The sequence below is a fragment of the Ailuropoda melanoleuca genome, chromosome 4 (assembly GCF_002007445.2).
Source record: "Ailuropoda melanoleuca isolate Jingjing chromosome 4, ASM200744v2, whole genome shotgun sequence".
Taxonomy (NCBI): Eukaryota; Metazoa; Chordata; class Mammalia; order Carnivora; family Ursidae; genus Ailuropoda; species Ailuropoda melanoleuca.
Window position 1 is genome coordinate 113,585,276 of NC_048221.1, and position 26,581 is coordinate 113,611,856.

Consider the following 26,581-nt stretch of genomic DNA (forward strand, 5'->3'; position numbering starts at 1 on the left):
ACAGCAAAATTAAAAGAAAAAAAAAAAGCTGTCTGCTGCAAATGTGTCTAAAGACACGTGCTCGGTTCTGCACAATGTTGTGTACATGATAATATCTTGCTGGGCAGGTTGCCCACACGGCCTCCAAGTCTCACAGTTTTGTAAAGCGAAAGGGGGACGTGTAATGTTTACAACCCTGGGAATGAATTAATCCCCGGGGAAACCGAAGCCCTGAATTTTCTCACCTGCTCACATTCAGCTGGCTTTGTACCTGAGCAGGGCTCCAGGGACTGGTTTCCCCTTGTTGCCACTGGACAGAACAATTCGACTCAAGTCCTGAAGCTAAATGCCCCTGATATGGCTGCACAGGGATCTGGCGCTGGAATGTTCTCTCTCTGTGGACACTGATCATACACTGGTCCTTCCTGACAAACAGCTCCTGGGAGTTGCACTTTTGGGAAACTACAGGGACAGCCCTGACAACAACACACACACACACACACTCAAGAGGATCTGAAGATGCCCCGGTCACAGAGGATGAGCCCATCCTAAGTAGTGGCAAACGCTTTATGGGCTGCAATTTTTTTTTTCTTTTTAAAGTAGGGAAGAGAACTGCTCAGAAGACGCAAAGCTAAACTAACTGCTGAGATGCAAACCCAGCCTGACAGCTTAGCTGCAGACGCTGCTCTTGGTCTCCAGGTGAACCCAGCTCGTGGCCCTGCAGAGAGGCCTTCCGGTGGTACAGCCGTGGAGCAGGAGACACCTGCGAGCGAGGGCCATGTGACCCAGCACCCCTGCCAACTCCAGAGCGCCCAGAACGACACCCAGAGCAGTAGCTTCAGAAGCAAGGTGATGGAGTCTATTCTTTTATTCAACACATTTTCTTCTCCCCCCCACCGCCCTCGAAAAAAAAAGCAAAGATGCTGGAGTCTTGCAGCCTAACACACAAAGGGTATTGTTTGCCTGCAAGCCTCCAGGAATGACAAAATGGCAGAAATTTCTAGGGGGAAAGAGGGGTGTGTGTGTGTGTGTGTGTGTGTGTGTGCGCGAGTAAACTATTTGAATGGGCCCCTTTGAAGGCTTCTGCTACCCCCACACTTGCTGAGGCTTTTCCACTGAGGTTTGGGAAAAGGATAGCTTTTTAATATCACGGAGAAAGGCGGAGAACGAAGAAGCCACGTAATACAGGCTGTTATCTTCTGTGTTTTACCATCTGAAAGGGCTGAAGACATTTTATATGCTCCCCACATGGCCAACAGGAAGAAAGGCGGGAGCGAAACAGGAGCCTGAGTCTGCCAGAGGTCTGGGCGCGCTGCCTGGGGTAGAGGTCTAAACGGGGGCTATGAGTTTAAGACAAGGGGATTTCATGATACGTGACTGCTTTGGCTCCCTCAAACCATATGCCAGCGCAACCCTTTCCTTTCTGTGTGATCACGCCCAGTCGGTACGCCTGCGACGGCAAAATGGAGGCCAAGGCTGTGTCCCTCCCCCAAATACACACAGGGGGAAGGTCCCTTTTTACTGAGCACCTTGGCCACAGTATGACAGCTACTGTACAATAAGAGATGCTACTTTCTCATGACAGTGGGTTTTCCCTTCACCTGAAAAATTATTTACTGAATATCTACGACCAAGGTGAAAAACACCCGCAAAGTTTAGATCTGTGTCAGCATTTCCCTCAGAAATAGTTTTTCTGAAGGGCAAATAAAAAGAAGGAGTTGAAAAACAAACATAAGTATAAATTAATAGTCACAGAAGGCAGGGGCCTGGGACTACTAAACATCTTTGTACCACGGAAAGACTCGAGCTTCGAAGCAAGCCTAGGGGGCCTTGGCAGAGAGTCAAGAGAAGGCTGGCTAAATGAAGCTACAGAAATTGCAATTTGTCAGATGAAGCATTTGGGACAAACCCGCACAGAATTCAAAGAATGATCTGATAAAAGTCCTCATGGTTGCAGTGTTGCCCCGAGCTTCCTCCAAATCCACCGCAAATTCTCCTGCGGGGCTACCCTTTCAGATAGGTTTCGCAGCTGTCTCTTCTTGGGATATTGGGTGCAGGTAAGGAGTTCTCGGTTTCTTTTTTGGTACAATGATGGTAAGGGACACTTTTCTCTCTGGGAGCTCCAAGTAAAAATAATGAGGATCTTTATGACCCTAAAATGAGAAATCTAAAAAAACCCCCAAACACAAATAAGGATTTGGGGTGGAAAGCAGAGGATGGGGGATGGTGGTAGAGGAAAAGCCATTCCCACACAAGGAGACCAACATGGCCCGCCAACCTCAGCAGGGCTTCCCCAAGACCAGGCAGCAGCAGCCCGCCCCACAGAAAGCCAGGGAGAGCCGAAGGGTCTAGAATGAACACACTGCCCAGCACCCTGCTGGCTAACGGAGGCATCTCATTGTAAGTGAATCTTCCAGGTGACAGAAAGCTCCCCAGGTACATGGTGAAGCTGTTCTTCTGCTATGTTGGTGAACTTCCCACCACCTTCCACAGAGGTGCCCAGCGTGCCAAGTGGAAGACAGCGGCTCTACACAACAGCCTGCTCATGACCAGAGCTGGCAGAGGAGGAGACCAAGAGCAGCAGGACAAGGGACGCGTCACCAGACAAGGTACTACGTACGTTGCAACAGCACAATGACCTCTGAGGTTACTGAGGGGCATGGAGAATAATTCTTAACGTTAAACTGGTCACTTCTGGTGTTGTTCTTTTTCCACATTCCCTTCCCGGTCAGTCTAATGCGGCCAGGCACTTCTATTCATGCTCTTTAGTCTCAGGAAAGCCTCCTAACCTTCCATCTTGGTCTTTCTTTTTTTCCTCCCCTTTCCAATATAACTGGTTTCCTGTTTTCTTTGCAGAAAAGTCAAAATAAAGGGGGGCACCTGGGTGGCACAGCGGTTAAGCGTCTGCCTTCGGCTCAGGGCGTGATCCCGGCGTTGTGGGATCGAGCCCCACATCAGGCTTCTCCGCTGTGAACCTGCTTCTTCCTCTCCCACTCCCCCTGCTTGTGTTCCCTCTCTAGCTGGCTGTCTCTGTCTCTGTCGAATAAATAAATTAAAAAAAAAAATCTTTAAAAAAAAAAAAAGAAAGAAAAGTCAAAATAAAGGGAGGAAAACAGAGAAGCTGTAAGGCAACTTCTATAAAAGGTAGAAAAGAAAGGAGAACTGACAAATGTTGCTTTTTTTTTTTTTTTTCTAGCTTAACTTCCCACATCATGACTACATGGTGATCTTGGCTATCTGTGTCATCAAGAAATTACTTTCCTTTCCCCTCCTACCCCACCTCCCCATCCCAGAACCCTTCTCGACATCTAACCACATGGTAGGGTCTGCGGAGTAAGGGTCCAGTGGAGAGCCTGAGTTTGAACACCAGTTTCCCTAGGTCTGAATCCCAGCTTCTCACCACTTGTTAACTGGGTGAGCCCAAGTTACTGACACTTCTCAGGCTCCAGGTTCCCTATCTGTTAAGAAAAATTAACAGAACCTACCTTATAGGATTCTGGTGTGGATTATCACTTATAAAGTCCTCTCTGAAATATTAGCTATTATTACCATAAACCTTCACCTCGCCCACAAATAAACAGTATCTTCCTTTTTCTCAATTCAGCACAACCACAATCTCTAGATACTGCATATTAATCCCCAGAACTCTTAACCGAGTATGGCTGGTCTAACGGGTTTCTTGTACCACGTCTCAAGGAAGTGGCCTTGTGGTTCAGTCCACTTCTGGCTGAATATCCGGAACTTTAAGACTGGACTCAGGTACACCTGAGAGTCTGCCCAGTGCAGATCAGCCTTGAACTCCAGACCAGCGTAGGGTCATCCAGGGCCATCCAGAGTCACCCAGGATTGCAGCCATTGCAGAATCTGGTGCAGGTCTGACACGGCCCCGGCCAACCCCTCTGGGTCCACTGGTTTTCTACCACCGAAAACCCCAAATGCTTCAGAAGCCCAGCACTTTCCTGGGGATAGTTCTGCCATTCCTGCACTCCCTTTTCCCTGTTCATCTCTATCTAAAACACCTTTCTCCTGGTTGCCTGGCAAATCTCCACCTTCCCTTTCAGGTTTTATTTAACTCGCATCTCCTCCATCTGGGAGCGCTTTTCCTCTGAAGCATGTCTCTGAGTTCCACCTATCCTGACATTTTCCAGGTTAATGGATAATATTCTGGCTGACTCCTCCCCTAGACTGTCGACTCCTGGTGAGCCCAGCAGCAGAGGGGAGGCATTTCCAAATGACCAAATGACTTTGGACTGGTCTCAGAAGTAAGCCACACGCTCATGGGCTTTTGGTCAGTGTTAAGAATCTGATGAAATCTGGGCTCCCGGAGATTTGTTCTTGGCTGAAAGAGGGCCAGACATGTGAATTCTTCCATCCGGGAAGTGCAAAGTGGAAGTGGCCGCCCATTTTTGCAGGCAGTTCCAAAGGAAACATACAATTCACTTGTTTCTCACAAATTTCTGACAAAGGGGAAGAAGAAACAACCCTATAATTTCAGTTGAAGTGTCACTGGGAAAACAGATATTAACTTCTGTAGGACTGGCTAATGTATGGGTAGGTAAAAGAGACTGACAGAGTTTTGTATGTGGTCTGAAGTTGTTGCAACTTACTTTCATGACAGTTCTAATGGATTTGAAGGGTGGGAGAAAAATAGCAGTAAGATGTTATGTTAACAGCCTCGTAGAATCACAGAATGTAAGAGCTATAAGTGATCTTTCAGACCAATTACTGGTTCACAATCATGAGTCCATGACAACATTTTTACTGGTCTACAGAAAACGGAGATATATTTGGATAATCTATCACATTTCTTTAAAAAGCAAGATGAATTCATTTTAAAGTGTTGTTCTTTACTCTGAGATTAAAATTTCCCCACTTTTGTGGTGTTAAAATATTTTCTTTTATGAAAAGATGGTGATTATAAATAGCAGCTTGGGTTTTAAAAAAATAAATGTAGTCTATTTCTTCTCCCCCCTCCCACTAGGCTACACGCCCAACATGGGACTTGAAATCATGATCTCAAGATTGAGAGTCACATGCTCTACTGACTGAACCAGCCAGGCACCACTAGTCTATTTATTTCTGTTCCTCATTATTACCCTGGTTAGTTTAAATTATTTTTTAAAATTGAAATATAATATATATACATTCTCATTAGTTTTAATAGCCCTATATTTATGATCTCTTTCTAACTTGGCAAAATGAAAAGTTGGGCAACCCCATTGTAAGTCTCTCAAATTATTTTGTAAAGAAAATTTATTGGTCCATAAAATCGGATTGTGTTCAACATTCCTCCCATTTGCAGAAAAGGAAATGAGGGCGTAGGGAAGTTAAATGTTAAAGCATTACACATACACTGAAGGTTGCCTAGCAAGTTAACAGCAGAGCGCAGGGCTCTTGCCTCCCAGGATCCAGAGCCCTTACAGCCTTATTCAACTTCACAGGTGTTCAAAATTAGTACAAAGTATAGAATTTGATCCTAAAACCATTCATGGTGCAGACCAGAGCTGAACATGAGTTTTCCACAACCTGTTAGATTACACGTTAAGCTCTATGGTGCTTTGCCACAATTCTCTCTTACCATTGTGACAATTAATCTTTACACGGCATGAATTATGCATTTTTGCGATTTTCATCTGATCAAAACGCAACAGGACAGCATGAGATTTTATAAATATACACAAATAAATACGCACTAATTTCACCGCCTCCACCTAGAAGCTACTGAATTCATTTTCTTCCTTATCAGTCACAAAACAGCAGCCGCCACCATTTTTCCCTTGCAGTTCACAACAGTTCTAACACCAGCCTGCGGCATCTAGGACAAGACCGGCCAGCTTACTCACCCCCACACTGAGTCATGTAAATATCAGAAGATGACACATGTTACCAAGACAAACGCAAAAGACTTTAAACTCAGCCCTGGAGCGAGGAAAACTGCGATGCAAAAATTTTTAATCCATTTATCTTGATTTCTCATTATTATTCTAATTAGCTTTGTAGTCCCTATATTTATGGGTTCCTAATTCCTGCTGTTCACGGAAGTTGCGGCTTAGTATGCTGGCTCACAATCTTTCCATTTTCCTCATAAAAATTTTGAGCGAGTGGCCATAAACACAACCCCATTATTTTAAAGACGCCAAAATAAATCAAAAGCCCTTACCTATAAAGTAAGGCAGGTGTCGGGAAAATTAAAATAATGTCTTACTTGGAGCCCTGGGTTTTTAAAAAAAAATTTTTAAATTCGAAATAATTTTAGACTTCAGTGAGGTTACAAAAATAGTACATCTGTGGGGGCGCCCGGCTGGCTAAGTCAGTAAAACATGCAACTCTTGATCTCAGGGTTGTGAGTCTGAGCCCCACGTTGGGGGTAGAGCTTTCTTAAAAATAAAATCTTAAGAAAAAAAAAAGTACATCTCTGTATACCTCTCCTTTCCCCAATGTTAACATCATAGATAACCATGGTACAATGATCACAACTAAGAAATTCACATTGGTTCAATACTACTAACTACACGCTTCACTAGAATTTCACCAGTGTTCCCACTAAGGTCCTCTTTCTGGCTCAGGATCCAGTCCCGGATCTTCCATTGCATTTAGCTGTCCTTATCTCCTTAACCCCTTCTGTGACCATTCAGCCTCCTTTGCTTTCATGACATTGACCCTCCTGAAGAGTACTGGTTCATGATTTTGTAGACTGTCCCTCAATTGCATTCACGTGATGGTTTCTCCTGGATGGGACAGAGTTAGGCATTTCCGGCAGACTACGACAGAGATGATGCATTTTTTCAGTACATCATAGGAGGACACAATACATCTTATTAGTGGTGATGTAAAACTTGATTATTTGATTATGATGGTGCCCTTGGCTTCAAATTGCTCATATTCTGTCATTCTAAGCTCTTTATTAGCCAAGGACACGAGCAAAGTGGTAGCACCCCTTCAGTGGGTGGGAAGGGGGGACAAGACTTCCTGACCTTCCACACGGAGCTGCCAGCAGATGGGCTGATGGAAGGCTGGAGCTCTGAACGGACACTTAAGAGAGCGAACACAGGACGTTAGTGCTCCGACAACGGGGACTCTGACCTAACACCTCTAAGTCGTTGTCAGACACAGGCAGGAGATCTTGGCCAGCTAAGGGGCAGCACGTGGCAGCCCTTCTTCCCGGAGGGGAAGGGGACCTAATGCAAAAGCGCTTGTGTGGTTCTGGATTTCTGCTCTTCCTTCCCTTCATCCTCTACTTTTGTTTACTTTGGTTTTCTTTGACGAAGCCTTCTACAGTTACCTCAGCTCTGATTTTAATGAAACCCTAGTAAGAATATTTATCTACTGCTTTGGGGTAATGACCTCAAGTGAATTCTGTAAGCTGCCACGAATAACAGCACCCCTGCCAGCCACCTTGCTGTCATCCATCTGTCCCCTGGAGGCAGATGGCAGGGCACCTGCAATCTAGTACAAATCTACACCACTTAATCCTGGAGACATCGCAGGAGCCAAGTTTGTTTGTTTCTTTTTTTCTTGTTCTTAATTGAGATAATCCACATACCACAAAATTCACCCTTTTAAAGCGCACAGTTCAGTAGTGTTTAGTATATTTACAGGTCGTACAACCATCACCATTATCTAATTCCAGAATATTTTCATCACCCCCCCAAAAAAAACTTGTACCCATTGTCGCTCTCCATTCCCCTATGTCCCCAGCCCCTGGCAACCCCCTAATCTACTTTCTATCTCTATGGATTTGCCTATTTGAACCAAGGTAGTTTTGATCACAAATAATAATAACCAAGATGATCTCAATCCAGTTAACCTAGGAGCACGCGCGTGCACACACACACACACACACAGCCATAAGGTTTGAGTTTGGTAACAGCTCACCTTCCCTTTTGATACTTTGGACTCCCCATGCTACTCCATCCCCCCAACTGTGTCTCAGAGGTGACACATGCATTTGTCTTCCCCAGGGTACAACCTTTCCTCCTCCATCAAAAACCACGCTGTGTTCTGTCGGTGTCCAGCACTGGTGAGGTAATGCTTAGGTAAATTTAGCTCTGCTGAGGTGCTAAGAAGTACCTGATTCACATTTTAGCCGAGAACTCTTGCTGTCTAAGGCTTGGCTAGGACGGCCATCTGACCCGGTTTGTTTATAACTGCCCTGTTGCCCCGGCTTAATTATTAATAGCATCCCCTTTCCCTCTCGAAAGTGTCCTGGCTTCGGTGTTTAAGTATATGGTTACCCAACCTTAACCAACATAAATGACTAATCATGGTAATTATAGGCAATTTGGCAGGTCAACAGAGAAAATAAATTTAAGTAAATGAGGTTTCAGTACTCTCCCAATCACAGCCCAGCTCTGCATTCCCGTAAAAACATTGAAGTTCACCAACCTGTAGGAATCAGCGTTTCATCCACAGGCAAAAAGGCATCAGCTTCTATAGTGACTTCATGGTCATATATGTTTGGGGAACCCTGGGAAGGAAAGGTAGAGAAGGAAAACAAGAGCTAATGCTTAGTCTTATTTTGTATTTTTGCTTTTTTTTTTTTTTTTAAGATTTATTTAAGAGAGAGCACGTGGGCCGGGGTGGGGGGAAGGGAGAGGAAGAGGGAGAGAGAATCCCAAGCAGCTTCCCTGCTCAGTGCTTCATGCTCAGTGCGGAGTCCTACGCAGGACTTGATCCCACAACCCTGAGACCAGGACCTGGGCGGAAACCAAGAGTCGGACACTTAACCACCTGAGCCACCCAGGCGCCCCAGGTATTTTGGCTTTTTAACTTCTCTTGCAGAAATGTTTTCAGGCATTGACAAACACTTTAGAAATCCCATTTGACCTATGGTGACGAATAATGGGTTCATTTAAGTGTAGGTAGCTGGGTCCTCAGCGTAGCAACTGATCTATTTGGAAGACGTTCTCTAGGGTGACCCCCACATGCATCTTCTTTTCTTTTTCTTTTTTTTTAAAAGATTTTATTTATTCATTTGATAGAGAGAGACAGCCAGCAAGAGAGGGAACACAAGCAGGGGGAGTGGGAGAGGAAGAAGCAGACTCCTAGCGGAGGAGCCTGATGTGGGGCTCGATCCCAGAATGCCAGGATCACGCCCTGAGCCGAAGGCAGACGCTTAACGACTGAGCAACCCAGGCGCCCCTGCATCTTCTTTTCTAAGTGGAATTATGAGTGTGAAAAGTCAGAGAGACATCAGTGGTTTGAAAGACTTTTCAACTTTGGCTTATTAGCAGAGGCCAATGTGTTGCCTCCAGGCTTGGAGGTGGGGTATCTGTGCCCGTTCTCTGGCCCAGCTCCCACCCAGAGGACCCACTCTGTACCACATGACCCAAGCCCGGGAGTCAGAACTAGAGTTCCTGCTTTTGAGAGCGCACTCAGCCTTCCATTACAGATGCAGCCCGCCTTCCTAGGGGGAGTCGAAGACAGGTCCGTAGTCGGAAGGCCCGGGGTCTAGTTCCGGCTCTCATGGAGTCACTCAACCTAGAATCTCTTGTCCTTCAGGGTAAACCAGGCCAACGATGCTCCTTTTCCACTTTTCCAGGGTTCTTGTGAAGGACAGTTTAGTAAAGCTGTGGTGTGTTGCTTGCAAATTGGAAAGTACACACACAGGTTTCTGATAAAGAGGATTATATTTGAATAGTATATTTTCAAGCTTCACAGCAGAAGACATGGAAGGGGAACCAGGAGAGGGCTTCTGCTCGGTGAATGCTCAAACGTAAGCTAAACTGGGGATGCTTTTCAACGGGGGATGACTTTGCCATCGGGCAAAATCCGACAATGTTCTGGAGACATTTTTGATTGTCATGACCGGGGGTGGAAATGCTCCTGGCATCTAGTGGGAAGAAGCCAGGAATTCTGCCAAACACCCTATAATGCACAGCCCTGCAACAAAGAAATTGTCCGACCCAACATGTCAATGCACTTGGGTTGAGAAACTCCGAGCTAAGCTAAACTGAAAGCTAGGCTGGGTTCTTGAGAAGCAGAGGGAGGCAGAGCCCTGCGGGTTAACCGAACCCGATCCTCTAGTCAGAAAGACGTAGGCCCACACATCCAATGGAGTTGTCCTGAGGAGAAATGCCAGGATTTTAGAGACCACGAGAATCTATATCTAAACCGGCCAGAAATTGCTTTAATTACACTCGAAGGAGGCTCTGTTTCTCAAGAACTGCCCTGGTCTTGTGGGTACGTCTCCCGGTGGGTACACGTGGGCAGGGGTAGGAGTGGACGGGAGACAAGGCCAGGACAGAGGCCTCTCCTCTGCCCCCACAGTCTCTACCTTAGCCCCTCCTTTGGTCCTTGTTCTGACCTGAGAAGGCAGGTCCAAAATGGGAGGGGTCTGCACCACCACCTAGAGCAGCTCTCGACTAGAGGGGTCTCTTCTGGAGGGTTCTCCCTACTTCCCCCCCGCCCCCCACCGGCCTCAGGGATCCTGCCAGCACGGAAGAGGCCTCTGGGCCTGAGGGGAGCAGAGATGAGGGAAGAGAACTGGGGACTGTTTCCTTGGCTCTATCTGCCCAATGCTCAGTGGAAGGCTGAGTAGTATTCCATTGTACGAATATATCACAATCCGTTTATCCATTCGCCCGTTGATAGACTTTTGTTTGCTTCCAGTTTTTTACTATGATGAATAAAGATGCTTAGGAATTTCCTTTTTCTGTTTGTTTTGTAGCATTAGGGCAGGAAGAAAATGATTCAGTCACACACCAAATAAATTGACAAGTCTGAGAGGTTAGGAAGAAGCCCGGGTGGGGGAGAAGGAAAGGAACATTCATGAGAGAGTCACTCCCTTAATGGGCATCGGGTCACCAAGCGGCATCTACATTCCTTTATGAAAAGGAAGCAGGCTTCAATTTATCGTTCTTCTGACTGGAATAATGCAATGATCCACTCTGGTGGACTATTCCTGCTGGGTTCATTTCCTTTCTAGGCCGGTGAAAACCTGGCAAGGAAGGCTGATCCACCAACAGCTCTGGAGGCCCATCTCTGGGTTCGCTGTTGGTTTCGGTTAGCTTTGCTCAGCTGCTACTGGTTTGGAACATTAACCATTTATAGAGCTCTTTGTGGCCTGCCCGGGGCTTTACGGACCTCTCCGTGCATTGCCACTACGACTGCCTTCATTCAGCTCTCGTCACCTCTAGCAGGATAGCGCTGACTCGAGTACTACCCCAAAGCCACAGCAACTCCCTTACTGGCACCCTCGTTTTCCCCTGGCAGAGCGCTGACTTGTTGATGGGACCTGTGCTAGGCCATATGCTCAGGGAAAGGACGCCCTCCCTAATCCCACATGAGTGTATTTTGATTGGCCTAAACCCATCATGGTGGTCCAATTCCCTTGCTGGTACTGGATTAGGCAGGGCATGGGACACTCTCCTGGCCCATCAAATGTGAGGCAAAGTCTGCTGGAAGCTTCTGGGAAAAGTTTTATTATCAAAAAGGGAACATTCTTAAAAATGAAAAAATGGAATAGATTATTTTTTGCCTCTGGGTGGAACTATATGAAGACGTGATTCCCGGAGCTGCAGCAACCATCATGTGCCCAGGAGAGGATGAGCCCGAAGACAAGAGCCAAAACACTGAAGAGGCAGATTGGAAAGAGAAGAACCCGGGTCCTTGCTGACTACCTCCCCAGTCATGCTAGAACCCCACTATTGCCTTTCATCTCAAATTCCCCCAGGCTGCTTCCTAGCTCCTACGTGATTGCCCAGTTTGGGGTTAGATAAGGGAGGAACCACAACAACTAAGCCCAAACAACCTGCAACCTTTTCCATTCTTTGAAAAACACAGTTCTCTCTTCCCCCCAGGCTACCAACAGTCAATCTTAGAAGTGGTGAGTCAAAATTTGGCCCCAGGTAGAACAAACATACTGCTTATTAAATTTAAAAAACAAATAAGCAACAAGAAAATACATATGATGAGCTGACCATTTTAAATGACTAAGTTTTGGGGCGACTGGGTGGCACAGCGGTTAAGCGTCTGCCTTCGGCTCAGGGCGTGATCCTGGCGTTGTGGGATCGAGCCCCACATCAGGCTCCTCTGCTATGAGCCTGCTTCTTCCTCTCCCACTCCCCCTGCTTGTGTTCCCTCTCTCTCTGGCTGTCTCTATCTCTGTCAAATAAATAAAATCTTTTAAAAAAAAAAATAAATGACTAAGTTTTGAGCTATTTCCCTGGGAAGGGTTTAAGACACAATGATAATGCTTTCCTGGGTAGGGTAAGAGATGTTCCAGGGGCGCCTGGGTGGCACCGCGGTTAAGCGTCTGCCTTCGGCTCAGGGCGTGATCCTGGCGTTGTGGGATCGAGCCCCACATCAGGCTCCTCTGCTATGAGCCTGCTTCTTCCTCTCCCACTCCCCCTGCTTGTGTTCCCTCTCTCTCTGGCTGTCTCTATCTCTGTCAAATAAATAAAATCTTTTAAAAAAAAAAATAAATGACTAAGTTTTGAGCTATTTCCCTGGGAAGGGTTTAAGACACAATGATAATGCTTTCCTGGGTAGGGTAAGAGATGTTCCAGGGGCGCCTGGGTGGCACCGCGGTTAAGCGTCTGCCTTCGGCTCAGGGCGTGATCCCGGCGTTCTGGGATCGAGCCCCACATCAGGCTCCTCTGCTATGAGCCTGCTTCTTCTTCTCCCACTCCCCTTGCTTGTGTTCCCTCTCTCGCTGGCTGTCTCTATCTCTCGAATAAATAAATAAAATCTTTAAAAAAAAAAAAAAAAAGAGATGTTCCAAAGATGCAGAGCCCCTGGACCCCAGGCCTGGTGAGTGACCATCCACTCTCCTCAAAGGGCCCCAAAGGGCTGATGGCCCCCTCCCACCCTCAACCCTGAAGCTAGCCGTGGATTCCAGTTACACTCACTAAGACAGTATACAGAAGGGGGTTAACGTTGACCACCCTCCTTGTGGGTCGACTCTGTGATCTGTGAGGGTCCTCGTGCCGGGTAAATGGACAGAGCCTTAGTGAACTTGCATTCCCATTTTGACTCCTTGATTGGAATACATCGGCAGATACTTACGTATTTAATGCATAATTTCCATTTCTGAATCTATTTCTTTAGAGCACCTCCCACAGCCCGATTATAAAATAGGATGTCCTAAGTATACAAAAATGTGGAAAATAGTGAAAAATCACCATGATCTACTACCTATAAAAAACCACTAATATTTTGTTCTATTTCTGCCAAGTTTCTTTCTGAACTTATTATAAAAAGTAGAGTCTTCGGGCGCCTGGGTGGCTCAGTCGGGTAAGCATCTGTCTTCAGCTCAGGTCATGATCCCAGGGTCCTTGGATCGAGCCCTGCGTGGGCCTCCCTGCTCAGTGGGGAGCCTGCTTCTCCCTCTCCCACTCCCCCTGCTTGTTCTCCCTCTCTTTCTCTCTCTGTCAAATAAATAAATAAAATATATATTTTTTTAAAAGTACATTATTTTTTACGCACATTATTGCAGAGCCTCTTACAGCTGGGCATGTTTTGGTTTTGGTTTTGGTTTTTGGTTTAAGATTTTTTTTTAAAGATTTTTATTTCTTTATTTGACAGAGAGAGAAAGCAGAAGCAGGGGGGACAGCAGACAGAGGGAGAGGCAGGCTCCTGGCTGAGCAGGGAACCAGATGTGGGGCTCGATCCCAGGACCCCGGGGTCATGACCCGAGCTGAAGGCAGATGCTTAACCAACTGATGCTTAACCACTTAACCACCTCGGCGCCCCATCTCTAAGATCTTAAGGAGGATGGTGGAAGTTTCTGAGGATAAGCGATAGACAAGTTTAGAATCCTCTTTCTTATTTTTAAGGGATGAACTTTGGAAATTACATAAGAACCAATTAATTCGTGCTATTTGGAAAGATCCTAGAAAAAAAAGCAGCACTTCGTCAGCAGACTCCTAAAAGAGTGTAAAAATGCAAGATATTACTAGTTGGCTGTGAACATCATCTTGTGGTAGGAAATCATGCCAAAGCGATTCAAGTATAGTAGACAATGATGGCTTTTCAGATGAAGAGGAAGTAATAGAGTCTACAGAGTTTAGCTAAACTTTCTACTCTGCCTCATGTAACATTCTCCTGGACAAGCTCAAAAATGTCATTAGGAGGGAATAAGGTCGTGTGGAGGGGATTACCTGGGGGGTGGGGACCATCTCTAGAGCTCTCTTAGAGTGGGCTGCATGCTGGAGGCATACAAATGTTGGCAGCATATCTAAAGGGGCTGAGCCAAGCCCATTTTTAAAGTTCCAAGGACGGAAAGTGCCTTAACTGCAATCTTTTAGGGGTAGGAGTGGAATGAGGAAGCAAATATAAGCTCATGTTACAGTGAGATGAGAGGGAGTTCTTGAAATAGCTAGGTTCCTTGTCTGAACATGGGGGAAAGAGGTAATTCTCTGGGTAATACAATGTACTCATTCTACCTTTCTAACTTCCATTTATTGAGCACCTACTATGAGCCAGCTGCTTTGCTAGCCATCTTTGCTCATCACCAGGGTTGACCCCATTGCCAGAGTAATTCCGTCCTAGGTTGGTCTCTCCAGCCACTCCCCAGGTCATTCCACAAAGCACGCGGCAGGAGAGAAGAGGCAAGTTACATTTATGCTGCAGCAGGAGAGCACAGCAAGTCCACTTACCTGGCCCGCCAGGTTGAAATAGGAATGGTTGGTCAGACTGACCGGTGTGGTCTGACTGGCCTGGGCTCGGTAGTTGATCATAAGCTCCCCACCATCCAGCGTGTAAGTCACCCAGACTTTCAACTCTCCAGGGTAACCTTCCTCACCATCTGGACTGACCCTCGAGAACTGAACGCCATCTGACAGCACCTGAGGGGTCCAGAGGACCTAGAAAAAAGTGTTTTCGAAGCTGTTCAGTCATTGCAATTTCGAGCTAAATGCCACGTTTCAATATTTAAAGCTAGCTAATTCTAGGAAGAGAAATGGTTATATGATCTTCAAGATGTTTGAATAATAGCTTTGTTCTATTATTCAAATAACTTTGTTCTAAATTCCAACAGCTTGGATTTTAATTGTTCTAAAATGTTGTTTTATACAAAAAAGTAGATTTTGAGAGAAAATGTTTGCTCTTTACCTACTCATATTCCCCACAGTCTTTCTCCCTAAACTTATACATATGTGTCTACAATATTTTCTTCTTCCCCTTCTTTAAAAGTTTTTTTTTTTATCTTGGTGCCCCATTCTGATAAATGTCATATAGCAATATCTGCTAATGGTATTAAAAAAATGACCTTAATAAATCAGCCCCTCTTTCCCAGGGAAGTACTATTTATGAATATTTATAAAAAACACTCCAAGATTCTCTATATTCCCTGGGCAGAGTTCCAAACAAACAAGAAGACACTTGTTCTGTTAGGAAGACTTCTGCCCACATGTCAGGAGTCCCGATTTGGGGGCCAGGTTTGTTCCTAGCTCACTGTGTGATGTTGGGCATCAGTCCCTGCCATAAAGGGGTTGGAAAAATGATCCCGAAGTCATCTCCTCATTCTAGAAAATATGGTTCTAAGGGTGGCAAAAAAAATATGAAGAAAAGTTTTCTAGAATTTTTTGCTTTTGAAACAGAAATCTTTGATTCACACAGTGGTTCCTCTCACCTTTGCTCTAGAGGCCTCAAGATTACCCTTACAGGGGAGGGCCAGCCAGGACTTACTGAGTGCCCATGATGAGCCAGACACTTTGCTAGGAACTTCACAGACACTTTCTTTTTTTTTTTTTTTTAAGATTTTTATTTATTTATGTGACAGAGAGACAGCCAGCGAGAGAGGGAACACAGCAGGGGGAGTGGGAGAGGAAGTAGGCTCCCAGCGGAAGAGCCCGATGTGGGACTCGATCCCGGAAATNTTTTTATTTATTTATGTGACAGAGAGACAGCCAGCGAGAGAGGGAACACAGCAGGGGGAGTGGGAGAGGAAGCAGGCTCCCAGCGGAAGAGCCCGATGTGGGACTCGATCCCGGAATACCGGGATCATGCCCTGAACCGAAGGCAGACGCTTAATGACTGCGCTACCCAGGCGCCCCCACAGACACTCTCTTATCTGTCTCAGTGCTGACTCAGTGTAGGCACCATTATCTTCATTTAACTATGAGAGAGTTGGGCTCAGAAAGAATACACTACATTTCCTAGCTTCTTCCAGCTGGGAAGACAATGGTCTGATCCTGAGCTTTTTTCCTTATTCTATGCTATCAAGGGACATACTGTCCAGAGAGCCCCAGTCCCTTTGAGGGGGGATCACTAGTCAAGAGGTCTTTGCTAATAGGAGATATCCATTTGTTTGGTGCTCACCAGCCACTGACCTGGTGCTTTACATAAATCATTTTATAAAATAAGGATTTGGTTGAACCAAATGAAATGACCATCTTTGTAGGTCAAAAGAGTTGAACACTGGCCCTTTCAAATGGCTCCCACTAATACTATGACCCCATTCTACAGATGAGCAAATTGAGTTCAGTAGTGTTACCTTGTCTACTTCCACCTTCCATATTTCCGGGGTTGAGTAGAACCTTTTCATACTTCACGCTCGTTGTTTAAAACTCCTTTTTTTTTTAATGATTTATTTATTTATTTTATATATATATATAGAAAGAGAGAGAGGGAAAGAGAGAAAGCGCACAATCGGGGGGAGGAGCAGAGGGAGAGAGAGAGAAAGTTTTTTTTTAAGATTTTATTTTTTTATTTGACAGAGTGAGAGAGCACAAGTAGGGAGAGTAGCAGGCAGAGAGAGAGGGAGAAGCAGGCTTCCCGCCGAGCAGAGAGCCTGACATGGGGCTCGATCCCAGGACCCTGGGATCACAACCCAAGCCAAAGGCAGACACCCAACTGACTGAGCCACCCAGGTGCCCCAGGAGAGAGAGAGTGTGAAGCGGACTCCAGGCTGAGCATGGAGCCCGACATGGGGCTCGATCTCAGAACCCTGAGAGCACGACCTGAGCTGAAACCAAGAGTTGGACACTTAACTGATTGAGCCACCCAGGCGCCCTGTGCCCATTGTTTAAAGGGGTAAAAAAAATCTTGTTGAAGTCATACACATCATTAGTGACAGAACTAAGATTCAGACTTAGGCCTGGCAGTCTACAGCATTCCACATCTTCTTTTCAGTTAATTTTTTGTTTGAATCTCCTTTTTTCAACAGAAAAGTTTTAGCCAAACACTGCCCTTCCAAATAGACTGAAAGATAATCATTTCTGTGGGCCACAGGAATGGCCTTTGAGCCCAGGCTCTGCCCACCTGCTCCTAGCGTGGCCTGGATCTCTCTCACTGATGTTGAGAGATCCCACGTTTACCAGGCAGGGGAGCCCAGTAGGAGCAGAGGTCTCTGCCTTTACCTACGGTAAAACAGCTGGTATCTGAAACAAATTCATTGACCTTAGTAAAAAATTAATTTTACACCCTAGTTATCTCCTAGAAGTCTTGAATTTTCAAGACACTTAAAATATAAAGCCAGCTATATGCATGATTAAAAAAAGAAAAAATCCCCCAAATGGAAAATTTTAGGAATAAAGTACTTGAAATAAAATGTTCTTCACTTACCACCTAGTTTTTGTCCTTCAGAGAAAGAACACAGTGGAAAGTTTTTTGTGTAAACCAATATTATCGGTTAAGTATAATTTTGTGGAAAACACAATTCCTACCCATGGGAGAATATCCCTGACTCCACACTTTCCAAATTTCCTGAAAATTTCCACATTTGCATCTCTAGGCCTACTTAAATACCATTTCTAATCCTGTTAAGTTATTCAATTTCATCTTTTAAGAATGTTGTGTTGATATAAATAGAAAAAGACTTATCTACAAACCAGCTATTATTCAGTAATTGTCGAGATGAAATACAACTGGAAACAAAGTTCCCCGATATGGCTCACGTTACTTTGTGAAAGCTTACAGTTCAAAAGCTTTCAATATCCCCAGGGTAACATTCCAAGTCTGTCCCCGACCCTCTCTGGGCTTCTGCACAGCCATTTTTTCCAGTACCTACTTACTAAATGAAATGCTATTCTTCCTTCAAGGGTAGTTCAAATCCTGCCTCCCCGGTTGCTAGAATCTGTCCACACCCGGTGTCTACAGCACACCGCTGGCATCTACATTAGGGGCTGGTTGCCGAGAACAGCTGTTTATCGAAGGGTCTGGCTCCCTCGCTCTCCTGGAGTCCCAGGAATCCCCACCATATGACGCTGCCTGGTTCACAGAAGGGACTCAGTAGGCACAGTGCACTGGGATGTATGTCCTCACTAGCTGGCTGTGTTTTTACAGGGCACACAGGTGAGGCAACGCCACAGAAAACACTACAGTGGAACAGAGGGAAGGGGATCAAACCAGAACAGGTGCTGTTCTGACACTCCTCTGACGATCCCTGTCAGAACAGAGCTGGGCCTGACTTCCTCTGGTTGGGCTTTGCCCATGGGCCTGCCATACTCCAGAGACCCTCTGTCCTGGTACTGCCAGGACCGAGGCCACCCCTTGCCTTCATGCCTTCCTGGTGTGAGGTGTCCGATCACAGAGCAACAGGGAGGAGATGGGGCATGTGTGGTTCTAGGCCACAGACAGGAAGTTGGTGAGACGGGAAAGAGTGACCAACTTCCTTCAACGGGACAGGTGGCAGTAAGAGGCAGAAAGGAAGAAATGGTGATCTTGAACTGCCAGACCCTTCTAGTATTTTCTGGCTCTTCTTTAGGAAATAAACTGGGTGGTATAATTTAAAGGAGAGTTAGCCACCAAAATTATCTCCCTGAAATTAGACTAGTAAGAGAGTCGCTGGGGGTTAAGCCTCAGACTCCCACACAGCTAGGAAGCAGGCCAGGCATTTCTACTTCAGGGAGAAGCTGTTTGATCAGTTTGCTGTCCTAACCTTGTTTTGCCAGGGATTCGCTTGGGGAATGGGAGTTTTACTGTGGACAGGAGTAATCGGGGGAGAATCTGAGGTAATTTTGAGGCATAAGGCACTTCGCTGGAAGGCTACGCCTGGATGTGGCACCACACTGCACGGAGGGGGGCATACTGGCAGTTTCAGGGGTGTGTGTTGGACCAGGGGCGCCTACACCAGCAGTTATCGTGCAGAAACGAGGGCTGCGGGCCAGGCAGCCCAACCTAGGAGTTATATGGCCTTTCAGACCCTCAGATTTCTCACTTGGTGAGAACGCAGGGCTCTCATAAGCACAAGAGAGAAGACGTGCAAATGCCTTGTACAGTAAGTGGCAGGTAGTGTTTTTAATCCACTTTTCTGTTGTGCCCAAGGTCCACTGGGCTTCTGAGCCCAACACTGGGAGAAAGTCATTCCCTGTCTTTCCCAAGTCAAGGGCTGTCACCCTTTCACTCAGGGCTCCCCTGCCTGTTATAGTCCGATGAGCTACAGAAGGATGGGTCCCCCAAACCCCAGGATCGGCCTCTTTCCTGTATCACCTCCCCACACATCTGCTGTAGGGCCTAGGATTGAGCCTAGAGAACAGATGGTATGTTTGAAGGTACTCTGTGAAGTGCGCCAGGTGAGGACTCTGTCCAGTGCCCCCGACTCACCTTATCAAACCCTCTGACTCCTCCATGCAGACTGTTGGGCCCATTGTTAATGGCCAGCTTATGCTCCTTCCCGTCCAATGTGAATGTTCCTTTGGCAATTCGGTTGGCCACCCTGCCAACCACGGCTCCAAAGTAGGGCTGCTTTTGGAGGTAGCCTGCAGGACATGAGATGGAAGTGTTTTTTAAAACTTCAGACCAGGGGCGCCTGGGTGGCACAGCGGTTAAGCGTCTGCCTTCGGCTCAGGGCGTGATCCCGGAGTTATGGGATCAAGCCCCACATCAGGCTCCTCTGCTATGAGCCTGCTTCTTCTTCTCCCACTCCCCCTTCTTGTGATCCCTCTCTCGCTGGCTGTCTCTATCTCTGTCAAATAAATAAATAAAATCTTTAAAACAAAACAAAACAAAACAAAACTTCAGACCAAAGGTGAGGCTCCCAGTGCTGCCTACCACTTCCTTCTGAGAGAAGCTGAAAGTAGGAACAGCTTGGACATACTCAACTCCTCAGGGAGCACAGAAAAATGGTGTTCTTTACACACAACATTTTCCCTTTCCAAAAGTAACGCATGTTCTTTGTAAACATTGTGAAAGAACTTTATAAAGCATGAAGAAGAAATGTATTTTTTTAAAAGATTTATTTAGGGACGCCTGGGTGGTTCAGTTGGTTAAGAGTCTGCCTTTGGCTTGGGTTGTGATCCCAGGGTCTTGGGATCGAGCCCCACATTAGGATCCTAACTCAGCGAGGAGCCTGCTTCTCCCTCTGCCTGCTGCTCCCCCTGCTTGTGCTCTCTCTCTCTGACAAATAAATAATTAAAATCTCTAAGAAAAAAAAGATTTATTTATTTGAGGGAGGTGGGGCAGAAGAAGAGGGCGCTAGAGTCTTAAGCAGACTCTGCACGCTGAGCACAGAGCCCCGCTTGGGGCTTGATCTCATGATCCATGAGATCACCACCGAGCCAAAACCAAGAGTCAGATGTGCAACCAACTGAGCCACCCAGGCACCCCAAGAAATTTAAATCATCTTCATCTCATCACTAGAGAGGACTACTGTTAATATTCTTATATATATCCTCCTACCTTTTAGTACATGCAGACATGTGCTTTTCTTCTTTTTATAAAATCAGAGTCTTAATTTAAGTGCTACTTTGTAATTTGCTCTTTTCTAAGTCAATCAATTTCCTTAACTAAAAACTCTATATTTGTGTTGTCTTGAGAAGAATTCTTCTTCCTCTTTTTATTTTTTTTAAATAATACAATTATTTCATGAAACTATCCTTTAAAGAGCATTAAACAAATTATATAGGGAGTAGGCATGTCAGAGGAAATACAGGACACCCAGCTGAATCTGAATTTCGGATAAACGATAAATAATTTTTTAGTATAAGTATATCCATATTATTATTATACATGAGACATACTTAACATTTAAAAACCATCTGCTGGGGTGTCTTCCTGGCTCAGTCAGAAGAGCATGAGACTCTTGACCTCGGAGTCATGAGTTCGAGCCCCATGTTGGGTGTAGAGATTCCTTAAATAAATGAATAAATAAAAACTTTTTTAAAAGTTTTAAAAGAACCCATTTGTTATTTATTTGAAATTCAAATTTAATCAGGTGTCCCATATTCTCATTCACTAAATCTGGCAACCTTAATAAAGACTAAAATGTGAAAGGGGCATCTGTGTGGCTCAGCCAGTTACGTGTCTGACTCTTGATTTCGACTCAGGTTATGATCTCAGGGTCGTGAGATCCAGCCCTACGTTGAGCTCCATGCTCAGCAGGGAGTCTGCTTGAGATTCTCTGTCTCCCTCTGCCCCCTATCCCCCACTCCCTGCGCTCTGTCTCAAATAAATAAACAAATCTTTTTTTTTTTTTACAAAAAGAGTAAAACGTGAAAGTCCCTCTTTTAAGCCTCAACTTTTCTTCTTGTGGACGTCGCTGCTATATATGAGAACCACTGCTACAAGATAAAATCAGAGAGGGAGACAAACCATAAGAGACTCTTAATCATAGGAAGCAAACTGAGGGTTGCTGGAGGGGAGGAGGTGGGGAGATGGAGTAACTGGGTGACAGACATTACAGAGGGCATGTGATGTGATGAGCACTGGGTGTTACACAAGACTGATGACTCACTGACCTCCACCTCTGAAAGTAATAATACATTATCTGTTAATTAACTGAATTTAAATGAAAAAAAAAAAAGAAGAGTATGCAATTCAAGCATATGAATTATTTTTACCATGGCTGGAGGGGCTCTTGGGATACAGACCCTGAACCATTAGGCCAGTTACAGATCATAGGTTCCCATTACTCAACTGGCTGGGTGTAAGTGAAACATTAACCATCCTCTTCCAGGTCTCTCCAGATTCACTCCCCCGCTAACCTGCAGGTCCTCAGAGTCCTGCGCATGGACTGTCATAATAGCTAACCCCGAGGTCTTCCTAAGGCTCGGCCACTTTCTAAGTGCTCTACATTTAACTCATGTCATCTTCAGGATAGTTCTATGAGCTAGACAATATTATTACCCTCATTTTACAGATGTGGAACCTGAGGGCAGAAAGGCTAAGTAACTTGCCCCAAAACACAGCTAGTTATCAGAAGAACCTGGATTTAACACAGTCTGGCTCCTAAGTACTTGTTCTGAAGCATCACATTATTTGAAAAGCACAAGACTTTCTGGTGAATTGATCTTACCACCATCCCTTAGCATAGGCCAGACTGACCTCGCCAAAGGCTCTCACCTCCCTCCCCACCCTCCTCTCTTTCTGAAGCTGCAGCTTTAAAACTCCTTACACTGGGCAACCAGAAAGAGTTCTGACGGGCCAAGAAAACTTCTCTTGGTTTTGCTTCATCTGCTTTTGTTTTTTTAGTAGACTTTATTTTTTAAAGATTTTATTTATTTGTCAGAGAGAGAAAGAGACCATAAGCAGGGGGAGCGGCAGAGGGAGAAGCAGGCTCCCTGCTGAGCAAGGAGCTGAATTCGGGACTCATCCCAGGACCCTGGGATCATGACCTGAGCCGAAGGCAGACGCTTAACCAACTGAGCCACCCAGGTGCCCTAGACTTATTTTTAGAGCAGTTTTAGGTCTACAGCAAAACTGAGCAGAAAGTACAGATTCCCCATATATTCCCCGTCCCCACACATGCATAGCCTCTCCCGTTACCAACATCCCCCTGATGAGAGACACATTTCTAATAATTGATGAACCCACACCGACATATCATTATCACCCAAAGTCCATAGTTCAACAGTAGGGCTCACTCTTGGTGCTGTACATTCTATGGATTTGGACAAATGAATAATGATATGTATCCATCATTATAATACAATACATAGTATTTTCACTGCCCTAAAAATCTTCCGTGCTCTCCCTATTCATCCCTTCCATCCCCCTAGCCCCTGTCAACCACAAATCTTTTTAGTGACTCCATAAACTTGCCTTTTTCGAAATGTCATAGTTGGACTTGGATAGTAGGTAGCCCTTTCAGATGGGCTTTTTTCATTTAATAATATGAGTTTTAGTGGCTTTTTGTGGCTTAGTAGCTCATGTCTTTTTAGCACTGGATAATATTCCACTGGGCGGGATGTTCCACAGTTCATTTGTCCGTTCACCGACCACAGGACAACTTGGTTGTTGTTTGGGCGATTATGAATAAAGCTGCTATAAACGCCTTTGTGCAGGTTTTGTGTGGACGTGTGTGTGTGTGTGTGTGTGTGTGTGTGTGAACGTAAATTTTTAACTCCTTTGAGTAACTACCAAGAAGCATGATTGCTTGCTTATAGTTAGAATATGGTTAGAATATGTTTAGTTTTGTAAGAAACGATCAGACTGTCTCCCAAAGTGGCAGTACCATTTTGCATTCCCACCAACAATGAATGAGATTTCCTGTTGCCCCACATCCTCGCTAGCATTTGGTGTTTTCAGTATTCTGGATTTTGGCCATACTGGTAACCCTCACTATTATTTTAATCTGCATTTTTCTGATGACGCATAATGTGGACCATTCATCTGCTTTTCAGGAGTCAAAAATATGAAGAAAAGCAGAATTTTTGTTTAAAATTGTTTGGCTGTATCTATTTTTGATTTCTACTTTGATCTGTTCAACCTTAACTCTCCACCAGTCACATGCGTGGCTCTGGAAACAATGACAAATCCAACAGCAATGCTGCTGGTTCATGGGCTTGTAAGAATTCCCTCAGAAGGGACCACTTTCTGGCCACAGTAAATAGCCCACCACAGAGATAAGAAGCACTTGTCAGTCCTTGGTTTAGAGGAAGAGTTTTTAATGACTGAACCATAAGGACAGCAGAAAGCACTGCTCCCAACTTGTCTCTGAAAAACTCTTCCGAACAAATGGATTTTATACTATCTTCATATGTTACTAAGTTTTATATCAAATCAGAATTATAGAGAGTGACAGTCCTCAAATTCTGAAAAGGCCATGACTAAAAAGCTTGTTTTGAAATGCAGAAAATACTGTTTTCCATGCAAAAAGGGCAAGTTTCTAGGTCAAGCCACAATGATGATTTAATCAAGCCAACTGCTGATGTGGGATAAAGGGTAGAGGAAAAGTCTGTCCCTTTTCCTGGGCAAAGGACTGGCCAGAATATATTATTGGATCTTTCCACTCCTCTAACATTCCAAGGACCCCAGCTGGGCTGTCCGCCTCCTACAGCCCAAACTTCAGCCAGAGTGCCCTAAAGTCTGACATAAAAGTGCCTACCAATCCCAGTCGAAGCTTCTACAACCTGAATGACTTTCCTTAGGCTTTCGGAGGAAACATTACTTTCATTGACAAGCATTTTAATTGTCCCCAACATCTTAGATATTTTCCAATGGCCGCTGGCTGCCCACATGGATTTTCATGCCCTTTCTTCAGTGTTAACTAAGTGAGGTAAAAAGTTCTAGTGTGAGGGAAGATATTTGGAGGCAAGGGAAGGAAGAGATAAAAACTATTGGTTGTTCACTACAGACACTATCACAGCTGGTAGCACATTTAATCATCATTATCCATTAATTTAGGCGAGGAAGTAAGTCTGGGGAGGTTAAGTAACTTGCTTAGGTCCCACGGCTTTAAGGGACAAAGCAGAGACTTAAACCAGGAATCCTCAACGTTCCCTAAGGGCACTCTTGGGCATCTGCAATACTACACCGCAGCCTCTGAACCCGTCCCTTTTCCTCCACCCCGCTATGAATCACCGTTTTCAAAAAGCACAAAGTCCATTTTCTTCTGTTTTTTTCCACAATGGCTCTCACAGCAGTAATAGCTGGGTATTTGGTGGTAACTGGGGGGAAGACAGAGGGGCAGAACAGGCAGTGATCGTGTGGGTAGGTTGTTGATACCTGTGGGTTATAGGCAAATAGTCTCATCACAGGTTTTGAAAGAAGTCATAATGACTGTAGGTGGGACATGAACATGAAAAGCATTTTTAAGTATTTTAGGTACAAAAAATGGCAGAAAAATTCATAGGAGGCATTACCGATTTTTCCAGGCTGTAACTAAAAGATCCTATGATTTACCTCTTTAGAATTCTACAGAAGAAAGATCTAATTTTCCCAGGGAGAAATTGAACCATTCCGACCTCAGGTCATGGCCATGATCCAAGCAGTTTATATAAGCTATCTGGGAAACTGGAGAGAGTTCACATCTAACCTGGCAGATACCAAAGGACCATGTCTCAAAGAATTACACAAGCTTAGCTCCTCCCTGTGGCTCAAAACGTTTTGGGGACATAGTAATGTCAAGATAACCCCCTATTCTGTCATATTCTGTCATGTCTTGTAGCTTTCAATGATTTACCTCCGTTTTGTTTACATAATACTTACATATTCAGATAGTTGAAAAGAATATGCAGTGAAAATAAAGTCTCCTTCTTAACCCTGCACCCCAGCTACCCAGTGTCTTTTCTTAAAGACAATCACTGTTAGCAATTTCTTTTTTTCTTTTTTAAGATCTTTCTTTTTTAAAGTAATTTCTACACCCCACATGGGGCTCAAACTCACAACCCTGAGATCAAGAGCCATACTCTCCATCAGCTGAGCCAGCCAGGTGCCCACTTTTGCCAGTTTCTTAACATGGGTTTTAATACACAAGAATTAATCAAAATAGTAGCAGAGCAGCATTTCACACTATTCTAACCAAGACAAGTACGCTTCCTGTTATGACATATATGAAGTCTTCTTTTATCTTTAGCAATACTGAGAGAATCTACAAAAAAACTGAAAGACAGGGCTGTAAAAAGGGAACAAAGGGCCACTTGCAATAAACACGAAGCCGACTGCACATATTAGAAAGCACTAATTGACATGCTGAGGGCTTTTTTCCAACTTCTCTTCTGAAAATAGCATGCTTTCCTTTCAAAATCAATAATTCAATTATCTAAATTATAGCATAGGAATGAGGACGTCTGTCTTGACCCAGCACCCACAGTATTTTAGACGCTTTGATTCAACTTTTGGGGGAAGCCTGTGATGCATCCTAATAAGAAAATGCTATTTAACGTTCTCAAGACAGGTTGCTACCGTGGAGGGCAATACAGAGCAAGCTAGATCACTATAATCCGAGGGGATCTGGGTTTTTTCCCTCCCTTTCAAGAACATGTGGGGATAATACTTTCTTCACCTAGACTCCCATGGGAGTACTAGACTCAGAGACGACTCCACTGTATGGATGCCCTCACAAAATCAACACTTCCATGCCTATGAAGACACTGTTGCCTCCCAGGCATCGTGTCATGGCGCACGGTTCACAAGAATTCCACAGACACTTTGTCTTTTAAGATCCGCGTGGCTCTTGTATCAGAACTAAAATGGGTAAGGAGTGAGGGTAGGTGAATGTGTGTGCGCAGAGGTGTGGGGGGAGGGCTGCTATCTCCGATCAGGCAGAGATGGAAGAGGTGATAAAAGCAGATGTTGACAGCTCAGCATCTCTAAGGCTTTGCTGGCTCTGGAAATCTAGACCCTCTGTCAAATTCTTCGACTCCATTGGGCAATTTTGCACCAGCCAAGTAATCTCTTTGTGATTCTGTGTCAGCCCAGAAAATAGCTATGCTACTAACAGAGAGAGAGGTGACTCAGCAAAATGATTCTGAAGAATCCTCTTTTGTCACTCGTCAAC

At 45.0% G+C, this 26,581-nt stretch overlaps 1 protein-coding gene across 4 annotated transcripts in view; it reads right to left on the reverse strand.

The window, feature by feature from the left end:
- Positions 1 to 26,581, reverse strand: part of GALM (galactose mutarotase) — a 105,421-nt gene that overhangs the window by 21,964 nt on the left and 56,876 nt on the right. For all 4 annotated transcript variants that reach the window (XM_034659641.1, XM_034659643.1, XM_034659640.1 and 1 more), the window contains exons 2-4: positions 19,468 to 19,622; positions 14,580 to 14,786; positions 8,365 to 8,446 (exon numbers count right to left, since the gene is read on the reverse strand). In XM_034659641.1, coding sequence (XP_034515532.1) covers positions 8,365 to 8,446; positions 14,580 to 14,786; positions 19,468 to 19,622 — 444 coding nt within the window. The remainder of the gene's footprint in view (positions 1 to 8,364; positions 8,447 to 14,579; positions 14,787 to 19,467; positions 19,623 to 26,581) is intronic.